The 14,151-nt window shown below is 45.0% G+C and overlaps 1 protein-coding gene across 2 annotated transcripts in view; it reads right to left on the bottom strand.

Moving 5' to 3' along the window:
• Nucleotides 1–14,151, bottom strand: part of USP39 (ubiquitin specific peptidase 39) — a 35,678-nt gene that overhangs the window by 753 nt on the left and 20,774 nt on the right. For both annotated transcript variants that reach the window (XM_012472938.2, XM_012472939.2), the window contains 5 exons: nucleotides 12,545–12,612; nucleotides 10,578–10,766; nucleotides 8,334–8,476; nucleotides 4,029–4,164; nucleotides 830–916 (listed from right to left, as the gene is read on the bottom strand). In XM_012472938.2, coding sequence (XP_012328361.2) covers nucleotides 830–916; nucleotides 4,029–4,164; nucleotides 8,334–8,476; nucleotides 10,578–10,766; nucleotides 12,545–12,612 — 623 coding nt within the window. The remainder of the gene's footprint in view (nucleotides 1–829; nucleotides 917–4,028; nucleotides 4,165–8,333; nucleotides 8,477–10,577; nucleotides 10,767–12,544; nucleotides 12,613–14,151) is intronic.

The following is a 14,151-nucleotide window of genomic DNA, read 5'->3' as shown; positions in this document are numbered from 1 at the left end:
GCCTGTAATCCCAGCACTTTGGGAGGCCGAGGCGGGTGGATCATGAGGTCAAGAGATCAAGACCATCCTGGTCAACATGGTGAAACCCCGTCTCTACTAAAAATACAAAAAAATTAGCTGGGCATGGTGGCGCGTGCCTGTAATCCCAGCTACTCAGGAGGCTGAGGCAGGAGAATTGCCTGAACCCAGGAGGCTGAGGTTTCGGTGAGCCGAGATCGCGCCATTGCACTCCAGCCTGGGTAACAAGAGCGAAACCCCGTCACAAAAAAAAAAAAAAAAAAAAGCTACGGCTTTTGTTTGTCTCAATCTTCCCTCTGTTGCCAGGTACTAGGGCAGTTACATAAAGAGAAGATGGAGATGCTCTGTGCTCCACAGATCAATCCAATGGAGAGGACAGACAGGCAAAGCGATATGGTCAGCACTAAAACAAAAGGCAGGTAGAAAGCGTTGTGGGGTCACAAAGAGAGCTTTCTGCCTGGGGTTCTGGGGAGCACTTCAGGGTCAATTTCTAGCCAGCCTTCCTGATGAATCTAGGTTCTTCTTTCTCGAAACCAGATCACACACTTCTGCAAAACTAACCTGGCCATAAACACAACTTTCTTTGCTCACTCATACATTTTGTATACTTCCCTACACTTCTTTTCCAAAAATCTCTGCTTGACTTTCAGGGTCATACCTTCTGGCCCCACCTCACCCCTAAGTACGTCCCAACTGGCACCTGGCCTCCAACCAAGGTCCTAACTCTAACCTTCTTCCTGCCTTGGCCCACTCTTCTCACTGGCCCCACACCCCACCTATTTGTGGCTCACTAAGCCTATGGCCAACCTACCTGAATGTAAGCCTCTGACAGCGTGATCATCTGGGGAAGGATGTCAGTCACCTGGAGGTCTTGTAATTCATACCATTTGCCTGTCCCCTGCAAAAAGTATGAAGGGCTGGGTTAGTCTGCTCTCTAAAACCAAAAGGGTATAGAAGGAAAGGATTATAGCCAAGACTAGAAAAATCAGAAGGACAGCCACTAGATGATCCAGCAGAGTCATAAAGAAGAGGGGACATGACTTCTGCTGGGCATGATTCAATCAACAGGACTTTGGGTGTATCAATCATGGCAAACTCAATTGCTGTTAGGGATTTTTTAAAGTACAGTTTTTTTTGTTTGTTTGTTGTTTGTTTTGTTTTTTGAGACAGGGTCTCACTCTGTCACTCAGGCTGGAGTGCAGTGGTGCAATCACAGCTCACTGCAGCCTCAACCCTCTGGGCTCAAGCAATCCTCCTGCTTCAGCTTCCCAGGTAGCTGGGACTGGAACCACAACTGGCTCATTTTTTTTTTTTAAATAGAGATGGGATCCCACTGTGTTGCCCAGGCTAACTCCTGGTCTCAAATGATCCTCCCACCTCAGCCTCCTAAAGTGCTAGGATTATGGGTATGAGGCATTGCGCCGGCCCCTTAAAGTACAATGGAGTCTGAAACACTTCTGTACATCTTTTTAAAAAGAATTTAGTGGACACTAAAGAGGAGAAAAGAGGAAGCCCTCTAATCATCACCTATGATTTCTCCTTCCTGCCCAGAAATGACACACTAGACATTCTCACTTAAGAGGTACACAGTGTCGGCCGGGCGCGGTGGCTCAAGCCTGTAATCCCAGCACTTTGGGAGGCCGAGGCGGGTGGATCACGAGGTCAAGAGATCAAGACCATCCTGGTCAACATGGTGAAACCCCGTCTCTACTAATACAAAAAATTAGCTGGGCATGGTGGTACGTGACTGTAATCCCAGCTACTCAGGAGGCTGAGGCAGGAAAATTGCCTGAGCCCAGGAGGCAGAGGTTGCGGTGAGCCGAGATCGCGCCATTGCACTCCAGCCTGGGTAACGAGCGAAACTCCGTCTCAAAAAAAAAAAAAAAAAAAAAAAAGGTACACGGTGTCAACCACTGAGAGAACCTAAATATGGACATTCCTGGCTGGGCACAGTGGCTCATGCCTGTAATCCCAACATTTTGGGAGGTCAAGGCAGGTGGATCACTTGAGGTTAGGAGTTTAGACCAGCCTGGCCAACACGGTAAAACCCCATCTCTACCAAAAATACAAAAATTAGCCAGGCGTGGTGGCAGGCACGTGCAGTCCCAGCTACTCAGGAGGCTGAGGCAGGAGAATCACTTGAACCCGGGAGGCGGAGGTTGCAGTAAGCCAAGATCATGCCAGTGTACTCCAGCCTGGGGGACAGAGTGAGACCCTGTCTCAAAAAAAAAAAAAAAAAAAGCAACAGGTCATCAAGAAAAGGCATCCTTGGTGGACACTGTCTATCACACTAACCTGATTCCTTTGGCCTAAGAAACCAGTGCTGCAAATACAGCAAAACGTATCTCACTACATGCCTCCATGAACAAGGGGAAAAGGTTTCTAGATCAAGGCATAGGAATCTCTGGCCACCCACCTGCTTTTTATCCAACCAAAGTTCTAAGAAATGCCAAAGACTATTATTGCAGAATATAAACATTCTAGATCCTCTGGATATTACAATAGTTGAGAATATAAGAAATGTAAGGAAAGCTCAGGATCACATAAGCAAGCTCCCATTCCTGCTTCAAGGTTGAGTTAAGAACATGGGCTATGAAGCAGAATACCTGGGTTCAAATCCTAATTCTACTGACTTGAGGCCAATTACTGAAACTCTGAGCCTAGATCTCCTCCACTGTTTTAATGAGAAGAAATGAGATTAGTGTACATTAAGTAACTGGCATACTGCCTAACCAAAGTTGATAAACAGAAGCTAGCTAAGATTAAACCCACAGTTCCAGAAGAGACTAATCAAATGAGAACAATCTATGCCAATAATCTATGTGATATCAAATATATCTCAAGTACATGTTTTATCTGTTTTCAGCTTGAGACAAATTCACAAAATTTTTGAGCTGAAAGGGAGCCTCTAAACCAGTGCGTCACAGACTTTAATTTCTTACAAATCAAAGGGTCATGTTAAAATGCAGATTCTAATTTAGTAGGTTTAGGGGGCCTGAGAGTCTGCATTTCTAACAAGCTGATATCTAACAAGACTGATGCTGATGCTATTGGTCCAAGGAACCATCCCATTTTGAGGTAAGGCTCTAGTCTAGGGCAGAGGTTCTCAACCTTGGCTGCACATCAGGATGTCTCGGGGAACTTAAAAATATCAAATGCCAGCCAGGCACGGTGGGTCATACCTATAATCCCGGCAGTTTCAGAAGCTAAAACAGAAGGATTGCTTGAGCCTAGGAGTTTGAGACCAGCCTAGGCAACACAGCATGACCCCACCTCAATTAACTTAAAAAAACAGAGAAGATATCAAATGCCTGGTTCTACCTCCAGATAATCTGAGTCTTTAACCTTTATGCTGATGAATATTTAGGGCCAGATAATTCTTTGTACCAGGGGCCGTCCTTTGTGTTGTAAAATATATACCAACATCCCTGGCCTCTGCCCCAGTTGAAAACTACTATTCTAATGTAACTAGCCTGGTGTGATGCCTAGGCATTGGGATTTTAAAAAGCTCCCAGCTAGGTGCAGTGACTCATGCATGTAATCCCAGCACTCTGGGAGGCTGAGGTGGTGGGATGGGGGGTGAATCACAAGGTCAGGAGCTCAAGACCAGCCCGGCCAAGATGGTGAAACCCCATCTCTACTAAAAATACAAAAATTAGCCAGGCATGGTGGCACATACCTATAATCCCAGCTACTCAGGAGGCTTAGGCTGAAGCAGAGAATTGCTTGAACCCAGGAGGCAGAGGTTGCATTGAGCTGAAATAGCACCACTGCACTCCAGCCTGGGGGATAGAGCAAGACTCCGTCTCAAAAAAAAAAAGCTCCCAAGTAAGTCCAATGTGTAGCCAAAACTGAGAACCACTGCTTTAAAACTACTGACAGCACTATCACTTGCAGAGTTCCAAAGTCAAGGCCAAGCAAGGACAAACTGAAGGGAGCTGGCCTCTCGGATGTCAAAGAAACACCTGTTTTTGCCACTCTGTGCAGTGAGACAGTCAGCAGCCACTCACATGATGAAGCACGTGGATCCGGTAGGAGCCCTCGGAGGGTTTCCCGTCATGCACGATGTTGGCAATGAGATCGTAGGTGGTATTCTTGTGTACTGCTTGTACTTCTTCAGACAAGTATTCTCTCAGATCCACATTTCTGACATGGTGAAAATAAAGCCAGAATAATTGGACCTTTGTGAGGTTAAGGAAACTGTTGTACACAAAGTTGTTGAGCCCTATTTTAGGACCCTTGCTCTGGGTAGGCCTGCAGAGTCAACAAAGTCCAGGTGTGTTGGAATGCACAAAATATGCCAACATGAATGACAAGCTCACACAGCATCCCAAATTATTTAAAAAAAAAAAAAGAATGATAGGTAGTGGCTCACACTTATAATGGCAACACTTTGAGAGGCTAAGGTAGGAGGACTGCTTGAGCCCAGGAGTTCAAGAGTTCAAGACCAGCCTGGGCAACGTAGTGAGACCCCTACACACAAAAAGAAATTAGCCAGGCATGGTGGTACATGAATGTGGTCCTAGTTACTCAGGAGGCCGAAATGGAAGGATCACTTGAGCCCAGGAGATTAAGGCTACAGTGAGCCAGGACCATACTATTGCTCTCCAGCCTAGGCAACAGTGAGACCCTGTCTCAAAAAACACCCCAAAACAAGAACTTTTTCTTTTATTTTGAGACAGAGTTTTGCTCTTGTTGCCCAGGCTGGATTCCAATGGTGCGATCTCAGCTCAATGTAACCTCCGCCTCCTGAGTTCAAGTGATTCTCCTGTCTCAGCCTCCCGAGTAGCTGGGATTAGAGGCACATACCACCATGCCTGGCTAATTTTTCTATTTTTAGTAGAAATGAGATTTCATCATATCTCTTTTAGTAGAGACCAGATTTCACCATGTTGCCCAGGCTGGTCTCAAACTCCCGACCTCAGGTGATCCGCCCGCCTCTGCCTCCCAAAGTGCTGGGATTAAAAGCATGAGCCACCACGCCTGGCCAAGAAGAACTTTCAAATAGTTAAAAAGGAAAATACATAGACAGTTAGCAAGAATATTAAGAGAATACATGCATAATTTTAGGACAAATATATCATTTTGGAACCTACATATATTTATAAAAACTTAATACAAGGTAAAATAAAAAGACATTACATCATAAAAACTGTCTGATGTGCTACCAACTTATTACATGAAACAAAACCATGTTATCACTGGAAGGGTTCACAAGAAACAGCTAACAGTGGTCACATTCAGTTATTTATCTCCCTGTGAATTTAGACCATGAACATATTAACTGTTCAAAAACACAGTTTTAAATATAAACCATGTGGTAATAAACAATACACAACTTTGTTGTAATGATTATATGTAGCTTTCTATATTGGTTACAGCTATTTGTTTCTACAGACTGACAGTGTCCTATACATGATGCAGTCAGACTGCAATAATATAAATATTCACTGTTAAGAAAATGGAGGCCAGGTGCAATGGCTCACGCTTGTAATCCCAACACTTTGGGAGACCAAGACGGTGGATTGCCTGAGCTCAGGAATTCGAAACCAGCCTGGGCAACACGGTAAAACCCAGTCTCTACTAAAATACAAAAAAATCAAATTAGCCAGGCATGGCGGTGTGTACCTATAGTCCCAGCTACTCCGGAGGCTGAGGCAGAATTGCTTGAACCCAGGAGGTGGAGGTTGCAGTAAGCGGCGATTGCGCCACTGCACTCCAGCCTGAGCGACAGAGTGAGACTCTGTCTCAACAAAAAAAACAAAAAGGAAAATGGAGATATGAGTCTGAGTCCATGTGAGCTCTACATAGCTAACCTGCCTTCCTGCTGCTAAACGCTGACTTCTCATTTTATTTTCTCTTCTGCTTGAACAAAAGCTAACTAGACTTGTCTGAATGGCTATCAGAGAAGTCTTATGCAGTATTTATACTCAAGATTTCATGACTGAACCAAAAGTGTCCACGTGGCAGAAGACAAATACTACATTTAATCATTTTGTTTTAGTAAATACGAAAAGGAGCAAACTATTCTTTTTTTTTTTTTTTAATAGAGACAAGGTTTTGCTATGTTGTATGTTGTCTGGACTGGTCTCAAAACGCCTGAGCTCAAGCAATCCTCCCACCTCCACCTCCCAAAGTGATGACATTATAGATGTCAGCCACTTCACCCAGCCTAAAGGAGCAAATTACACTCCTCTCCCAGCCACAGCAACAGACCAGTTAAAAGAATGACTAATTACCTGAAAGTGAAATTTTAAACCTGCCCTCAAAAATAGCTCCAAATAAGCAGGGGGCACCTAAACACTAAGTCTGATAACTGACAAGAGGATGTGTTATGAATAAAACACAGGAGAAGACAGGGATGAAAAGGATCCTTTTCAAGAATTAAGGACAATGAAATGATCCAGAATCATGTTACTCAAAGTAATTACAGTGCATAAAGTAATTAAGGTGCAGATTTCCAGAATTAGTCACAATTTGATGTTCAGTTAAAGACTGCCTAGTTAAGAAGCAATCTTCTTCTTAACTTCTCTGAAGTAAGCTTTTTTACTTCCTCTGAAGTAAGTTTTGAAGGACAAACTACTGAAGTCACCCTTGCCAAAAACCCAAATGCAACTCATAGGAAAATATACTCTAGGCTCAATATAAAAGTAACCAACGGGCAAGGAAATTTCTGTGGCAACTAAGCGGGATACACAGTCTTCCTCCCTCTGTAGCTGCCCTGGGAATGAAGACTGCCCCTACCTACCAGGAACAGACAGGTGACTGGCAATTCACAAGAGGCTAGTGCTGAAATAAAACCCTGATGCAAGGAATTTCAAAGAAAGCACCTCTGTCGTCCTGCTCAAGGTGACAGAGAACAAACCTCCATGTCCCCCAATTTCATTCTACTGTCTCACAAGATGCTAGTGGAGAAAAGTGTGGGAAAAGAGAAAAAGAAATTCTCCTATAATTCTCAGCTGCAAATGTTCTCTCTCCTCACCTGCCATGTTTCTAAGAGTTCTGGCAATACTATAAGATATTACACCTGGATGAACCCCTAGGGCTCAGGCCCATCTAGTCCAAGTCTCTCATTTTATCTATGAGGGAACACACCCAGAAAACATGTAAACAATGGGTCTGAGGTCCCACCACTAAGAAAGCCTAAAACTCAGGGCTCTTATTTTTAGATACTACCTTCTTAAATGCTACATAGAATTTAAAACTGAAAGCTGGGCATGGTGGCTCACTCCTGTAATCCCAGCACTTTGGGAGGCCGAGGCAGGCAGATTATTTGAGGTCAGGAGTTCGAGACCAGCATGGTGAAACCCTGTCTCTACTAAAAATACAAAAATTAGGCAGGTGTAGTGACAGGCGCCTATAATCCCAGCTACTCAGGAAGCCCAGGCAGGAGAATCGCTAGAACCCTGGAGGCGGAGGTTGCAGCGAGCCGTGATTGCATCATTGTACTCCAGCCTGGGTGACAGAGTGACATTCCGTCTCAAAAAAAAATAAAAAAGAATTTAAAACTGAAACTATTTTCTTACTTTCTTTTCTAAGCACAGTCACACTTTGTCACCCAGGCTGGAGTGTAGTGATACCATCTCAGCTCACTGCAGCCTCCACCTCCTGGGTTCTAGCGATTCTCCTGCCTGAGCTTCCAGAGTAGCTGGGATTACAGGCACCTGTCACTACACCTGGCTAATTTTTGTATTTTTAGTAGAGACAGGGTTTCACCATGTTAGTAACGCTGGTCTTGAACTCCTGACCTCAAATGATCTGCCTGCCTCGGCATCCCAAAGTACAGGGATTACAGGAGCCACCACACTCGGCCCAACATCTTAAGTGTGAAAAACTTTGTCTCTTGAGAACTGAAAACCAACAGTCTACCCCCAAAGGGGTCTTGCAGAGGTTTTATGAGTTGGAAGGAAGGAAACTAAAAGCATCTAGTACAACTCTGGTGTGCAAGAAGGTATGATGGCCAGCAAATAGATGGGCAGACCCTCACTATTTGGGACATCTTCAAAACCAGGCAGAATCCTACCTGTCCTATCCTACTTGCATTATTTCTTCTCCTCTGTGCAGGAGGACTATAATTCCCAGCCAGCAACAGGAGAGAAGATAAAATAGGGATTGCCCCCTAGTAATTTTCTATCTTTGTGGTCCCTGAAAGAAATGTATCCTTCCAATAAAAACTCTTAACTTATGTAGTATAGGTAGGCTCTGTTCCTTGTAATCCCCAACTAAGACAGTCCAAAATTAATACTGCTAAAAACATAAAAGAAGAAATTCAGGCTCACTCCCTGTGAGAGCAAGTGAGGCAGGATGTTACTTACGTAATAGGGAAATTGACAATAGTTGGATTCTTCTCAACAAAAAAGTTGTTCTTAGTGAATCTCTTGATACAAAAGATTAGATATGGAGGCAGCTTGGTAAGCTGGAAGCGCTTTAGAAAGTTCTCCTTGTAAGTCTTATATTCCTAGAGAAAGGAAAAAAAATTCTCAAATTAGTGCTGAAGTTCAGCAGGTATTGGAGCAGGGGTATGAGTTTCTAGTTTTGGTTTTTTTAAAATATAATTTTGCCTCATACCTAGAGCTCACAAGACACCTGGTCCCAGAAATTATGTATGAGGCTTAGGATGAGCAGTTTAGCTAAGGGTAATTTAAAAAAAGAGGCCAAGCCTGGTGGCTCACGCCTGTAATCCTATCACTATAGGAGGCCGAGGCAAGGGGATCACTTCAGCATAGGAGTTTGAGACCAGCCTTGAAAACATGGTGAAACTCCATCTATACTTAAAAATATTTATATAAACCAGGCACGGTGGCTCATGTCTGTAACTCAAACAGTTTGGGAGGTTGAGGCGGGCAGATCACTTGAGGCCAGAGATCGAAACCATCCTGGCCAACATGGTGAAACCCCGTCTCTAATAAAAAAATACAAAAATGAGCTGGGCATGGTGGCAGGCGCCTGTAGTCCCAGGTACTCGGGAGGCTAAGGCAGGAGAATCGCTTGAATCTGGGAGGTGGAGATTGCAGTGAGCCAAGATCGCACCACTGCACTCCAGCCTAGGCAACAGAGTAAGACTCCATCTCCAAAAAAAAAGCCAGGCACGGTGGCTCACACCTGTAATCCCAGCACTTTGGGAGTCAGAGACAGGCGCATCGCCTGAGGTCAGAGTTTGAAACCAGCCTGGCCAACATGGTGAAACCCCATCTCTACTAAAAATACAAAAATTAGCTGGGCATGGTGGCAGGCGCCTGTAATCCAGCTACTTAGGAAGACATGACAGGAGAATCACTTGAGCCCAGGAGGCAGAGGTTGCAGTGAGCCAAAATCACACCATTGCACTCCAACCTGGGTGACAAGAGTGAAACTCCATCTCAAAAAAAAAAAAAGGTTTCTCCCCATTTTTTGGAGTTTCTACTGTCCTAAATGCCCTTCCTTTCTCTATACTACCCAGAGGCAGGCAGAAAGCTGAAAAACGATATATGAGAAGTACAAGAGGGGGCACAGTAGTTCACACCTGTAATCCCAACACTTTGGGAGGTATAGAAATGGGAGGATCCCTTGAGGCCAGGAGTTAAAGACCAGCCTGGGCAACTTAATGGGACCTCGCTCTACAAAAAAATTTAGCTGGGCATGGTGGAGCGTGTCTATAGCCCCAGCTACTCACGAGACTGAGGTGAGAGAATCACTTAAGCCCAGGAGTCTGAGGCTGCAGTGAGCCATGATCATGCCACTGCATGCCAGTCTGGGTGATAGAGCAAGACCCTGTCTCAAAAAATAATAAAAAGAAGAGGCATTGTAAATTAAGAGTTGGGGGTGACCAGCTAGAAGTACCAAAGAGTCTGGAAGGCTCAGTAAAGTCAATACACTTTATAATAAACACATCACATACATGTGGTGATTCTTATTTATAAAATGAAAATGGGCCAGGCGTGGTGGCTCACACCTGTAATCTCAGCACTTTGGGAGGCCGAGGAAGGTGGATCACCTGAAGTCAGTTCGAGACCAGCTTGGCCAACATGGTGAAACCCTGTCTCTACTAAAAATGAGCCGGGTTTGGTGGTGGATGCCTGTAATCCCAGCTACTCGAGAGGCTGAGGCAGGAGAACTGCTTGAACCCAGAAGGCAGAGGTTGCAGTGAGCCAAGATCGCACCACTGTACTCCAGCCTGGGTGACAAGAGTGAAATTCTGTTTCAGAAAAAGAGCCTGGGCACAGTGGCTCATGCCTGTAATCCCAGCACTTTGGGAGGCCGAGGTGGGTGGATCACAAGGTCAGGAGTTCGAGACCAGCCTGGCCAAGATGGTGATACCCCGTCTCTACTAAAAATACAAAAATTAGCTAGGCATGGTGGTGGGCGCCTGTAATCCCAGCTACTCAGGAGGCTGAGGCAGGAGAATCACTTGAACCTGGGAGGCAGAGGATACAGTGAGCTGAAATTGCGCCACTGCACTCTAGTCTGGGCAACAGAGCAAGATTCAGTCTCAAAAAAAAAAAAAAGAAAGAAAAGAAAGAAAATGAAAAAGTCAAGAGAGCAAGGATAAGTATTGGCAGGCAGCGCTGCTAATGGGCTACCTTCTCAGTGACACCATTGAACTTGGCCAGGATGTTGAAGAGCGGCACTTGGGGAATGATGAGCTGCTCCTTCTCGTCCTTGTAGAGGGGGGCAGTAGGAAGGTCCAGCGTCAGGTACATGAAAGTGGACTCCACCATTGTCTCCTGGTACTCATCATTGTGAAGCAACTGCTCTTTTTCTTCTGCCGGCTAGAAATGAGTGAGAAGAAGAGAGGAAAGGAGTGTAAGTGGTATAGCAACCAATACCAAACCGATGTTTTGCTACGCTGAAATTTCCTTCATCCGAAGGAACAAAGAGAGGTGCCTGGGAGATTGGGCAGTTTGGCATGCAACACGTGGTTAGATGAACTTAAGAACAGGTTTCCTTCTTTAAAGAGATTTTGCACGTATAACAGACTATCTAAAAAGCTCTGAGGCCAAGTGTGGTGGCTCACGCCTATAATCTCAGCACTTTGGGAGGCCAAGGTGAGAAGAATGCTTGAGTCCAGGACTTCAAGAGCAGCATGGGCACATAGTAAGATTCCTCTCTACAAAAAATAAAAAATTGGCCGAGTGCGATAACTGACGCCTGTAATCTCAGCACTTTGGGAGACCAAGGTGGGTGGACACCACAGGTCGGGAGTTCGAGACCACCCTGACCAACATGGAGAAATCCCATCTCTACTAAAAATACAAAATTAGCCAGGCATGGTGGCACATGCCTGTAATCCCAGCTACTCAGGAGGCTGAGGCAGGAGAATAGCTTGAACTCTGGAGGCAGAGGTTGCAGTGAGCCAATATCGCGCCACTGCACTCCAGCCTGGGCAACAAGAGCGAAACTCCATCTCAAAATAAACAAATTAATTAAAATAAAATTTAAAAAAATTAGCCATGTGTGGTGGTGTGCATCTATAGTCCCAGCTTCTGGGGAGGCTGAGGTGAGTGGATCACTTGAGCTGGGGAGGTTGAGGCTGCAGTGAACCGTGATCACGCGACTACACTCAGCCTGAGTGACAGAGTGAGAGCTTATCTCAAAAAAGAAAAAAAAAAATCCATTAAAAAAAAGACAAAAGAAAGTGGGCCAGGCACAGTGGCTCACACCTGTAATCCCAGCACTTTGGGAGGCCAATGGCAGATGGATCACCTGAGCTCAGGAGTTCGAGACCAGCCTGACCAACAAGGTGAAACCCCGTCTCTACTAAAAATACAAAAATTAGCCAGGCATGGTGGCGCAGGCCTGTTAATTCCAGCTACTCAGGAGGCTGAGGCAGGAGAATTGCTTGAAACTGGGAGGTGGAGGTTGCGGTGAGCCAAGATCGTGCCATCTCACTCCAGACTAGGCAACAAGAGTGAAACTTCATCTCAAAAAAGAAAAGCTCTAAGACCATCAAGGAAGCTTAGCTGAGGGCCAGGCACAATGGCTCATGCCTATAATCCCAACACTTTGGGAGGCTGAAGAGAATAGATCACTTGAGGTCAGGAGTTCGAGACCAGCCCGGACCAACATGGTGAAGCCCGTACCAACATGGTGAAGCCCTGTCACTACTAAAAATACAAAATTAGCCGGATGTGGTGGCAAGTGCCTGTAATCATAGCTACTTAGGAGGCCGAGGCAGGAGAATTGCTTGAACTTGCAAGGTAAAAGTTGCAGTGAGCTGAGATCACACCATTGCACTCTAGCCTGGGCAACAGATGGAGCCTCTGTCTCAGAAAAATAAAGAAAGCTTATCTGAGCTCTCTGAAAAAACAAATCAGCACTACCTAGTGGCCAGATCACTTAAACCAGCAGAGTACATCCCACCACTAACTCCCAAACTGAAAAGTGCACTAGCATGACATGGACGAGTCAGAGCTGCCACTAGGCAGGTGCTTTGTTGAGCCTCTTCATGGGACAAGCAGGTGTGTCAGTTCTCTAAGCATCTCTTCATCTTCCCTAAGGCCCCTCAAGCAATATGAATCAGTCCAAGACCCAGGCTCAACTAACTCACCAGATCAGGATGGGGAAGCTTTTTAGTGAAGATCCTCATGGACCCCTGGAAAACATCAGTCACAATAGCTGCACAAACAGAAAGCAAAAGACAAATTCCGTGAGGTTGGAAAACATGTCCAAAATATATTTCCAGCTTCTAAATCTCTGAAATAAACTAGCCTCTTCCAGCAAAAGACCCAGAGCTCTCACTGAACACAGAAGTTTCCCTTTGTGCCATATACCACCATGGTACCTTTATTATTATTTGTATAAACCATTACTTTATTTCTCTTCAATTTTTTTTTTTTTTTGAGACAGATTTTTGCTCTTGTTGCCCAGGCTGGAGTGCAATGGCGCAATCTTGGCTCACCACAACCTCCACCTCCCAGGTTCAAGCGCTTCTCCTGCCTCAGCCTCCCAAGTAGCTGAGATTACAAGGCATGCGCCACCATGCCCAGCTAATTTTTTATTTTTAGTAGAGACCGGGTTTCTCCATGTTGGTCAGGCTGGTCTCGAACTCCCGACCTCAGGTGATCCACCCACCTCAGCCTCCCAAAGTACTGGGATTACAGGTGTGAGCTACCACACCTGCTCCCTTAAGACAACTTTTGATCCTCCATCACAGGGCCTGGTCCATAAAAGAAAAAGTAAATGTGTTCAAAATGAATGAGTGATTTACAGAGCCTGGTGATACATAAATAACAAAAAAAAATTCACAAGCCAAACAAGGTACAGCCAAGGAACTTCCCATAACCATATGCTACTTTCAAAGGGAGACAATGTCCAACCTGTAATGAACACAAAAGGACAATGATAGACTAACAGATGGGCCAGAACAGGATCAAAGCAACAAGAAAGAAAGCATAACCAGGTTCTAGAATCCTGCCAGGATGCAAGTTAGAGAACTCATAGGGTTAGCACAGGCTGAAGACACCTGATAGAGAGGGCAGGGCCATCAAATGAGAATAGCAACAGACCACATTCCCACATCAAGACACCATCAGGGGCCAGGTGTGGTGGCTCACACCTGTAATTCCAGTACTCTGGGAAGCCGAGATGGGGGGATCACCTGAGGTCAGAAGTTGGAGACCAGCCTGACCAACATGGTGAAACTTTGTCCCTACTAAAAATACAAACATTAGCTGGGCATGGTGGTGGGCACCTGTAATCCCAGCTACTTGGAAGGCTGAAGGAGGGAAATTGCTTGAACCTGGGAGATGCAGGCTGCAGTGATTTGAGATTGCGCCACTGCACTCCAGCCTGGGTGACAAAGCGAGACTCCATCTCAAAAATATATAAAATAAGGCTGGGCGCAGTGGTAGCACTTTGGGAAGCTGAGGTGGGCAGATCACCTGAGGTCAGGAGTTCAAGACCAGCCTGGCCAACATGGTGAAGCCTCGTCTTAAAAGAAAAATAAATAATTTTTAAAAAATAATAAAATATATATAAAATAAAATACCATTGGGACTATAACCATATTCTAGCAAAAACTATGAAGAGGGGCCTATTGAAAAAGAAAATTCAGCTAATGTATAAAATAGATACTACCCTCCCCTAGAAAAAGTTAACAGAAGAATGAGAAGTTGCAAAGCTTTTTTGGTTTTTGGTTTTTATTGAAATAGAGTC

The sequence above is a fragment of the Aotus nancymaae genome, unplaced genomic scaffold, assembly GCF_030222135.1.
Source record: "Aotus nancymaae isolate 86718 unplaced genomic scaffold, 86718_ANA_hifiasm-v0.15.2.pri h1tg000017l, whole genome shotgun sequence".
NCBI lineage: Eukaryota > Metazoa > Chordata > Mammalia > Primates > Aotidae > Aotus > Aotus nancymaae.
This window is presented reverse-complemented; position numbering and strand designations above follow the sequence as displayed.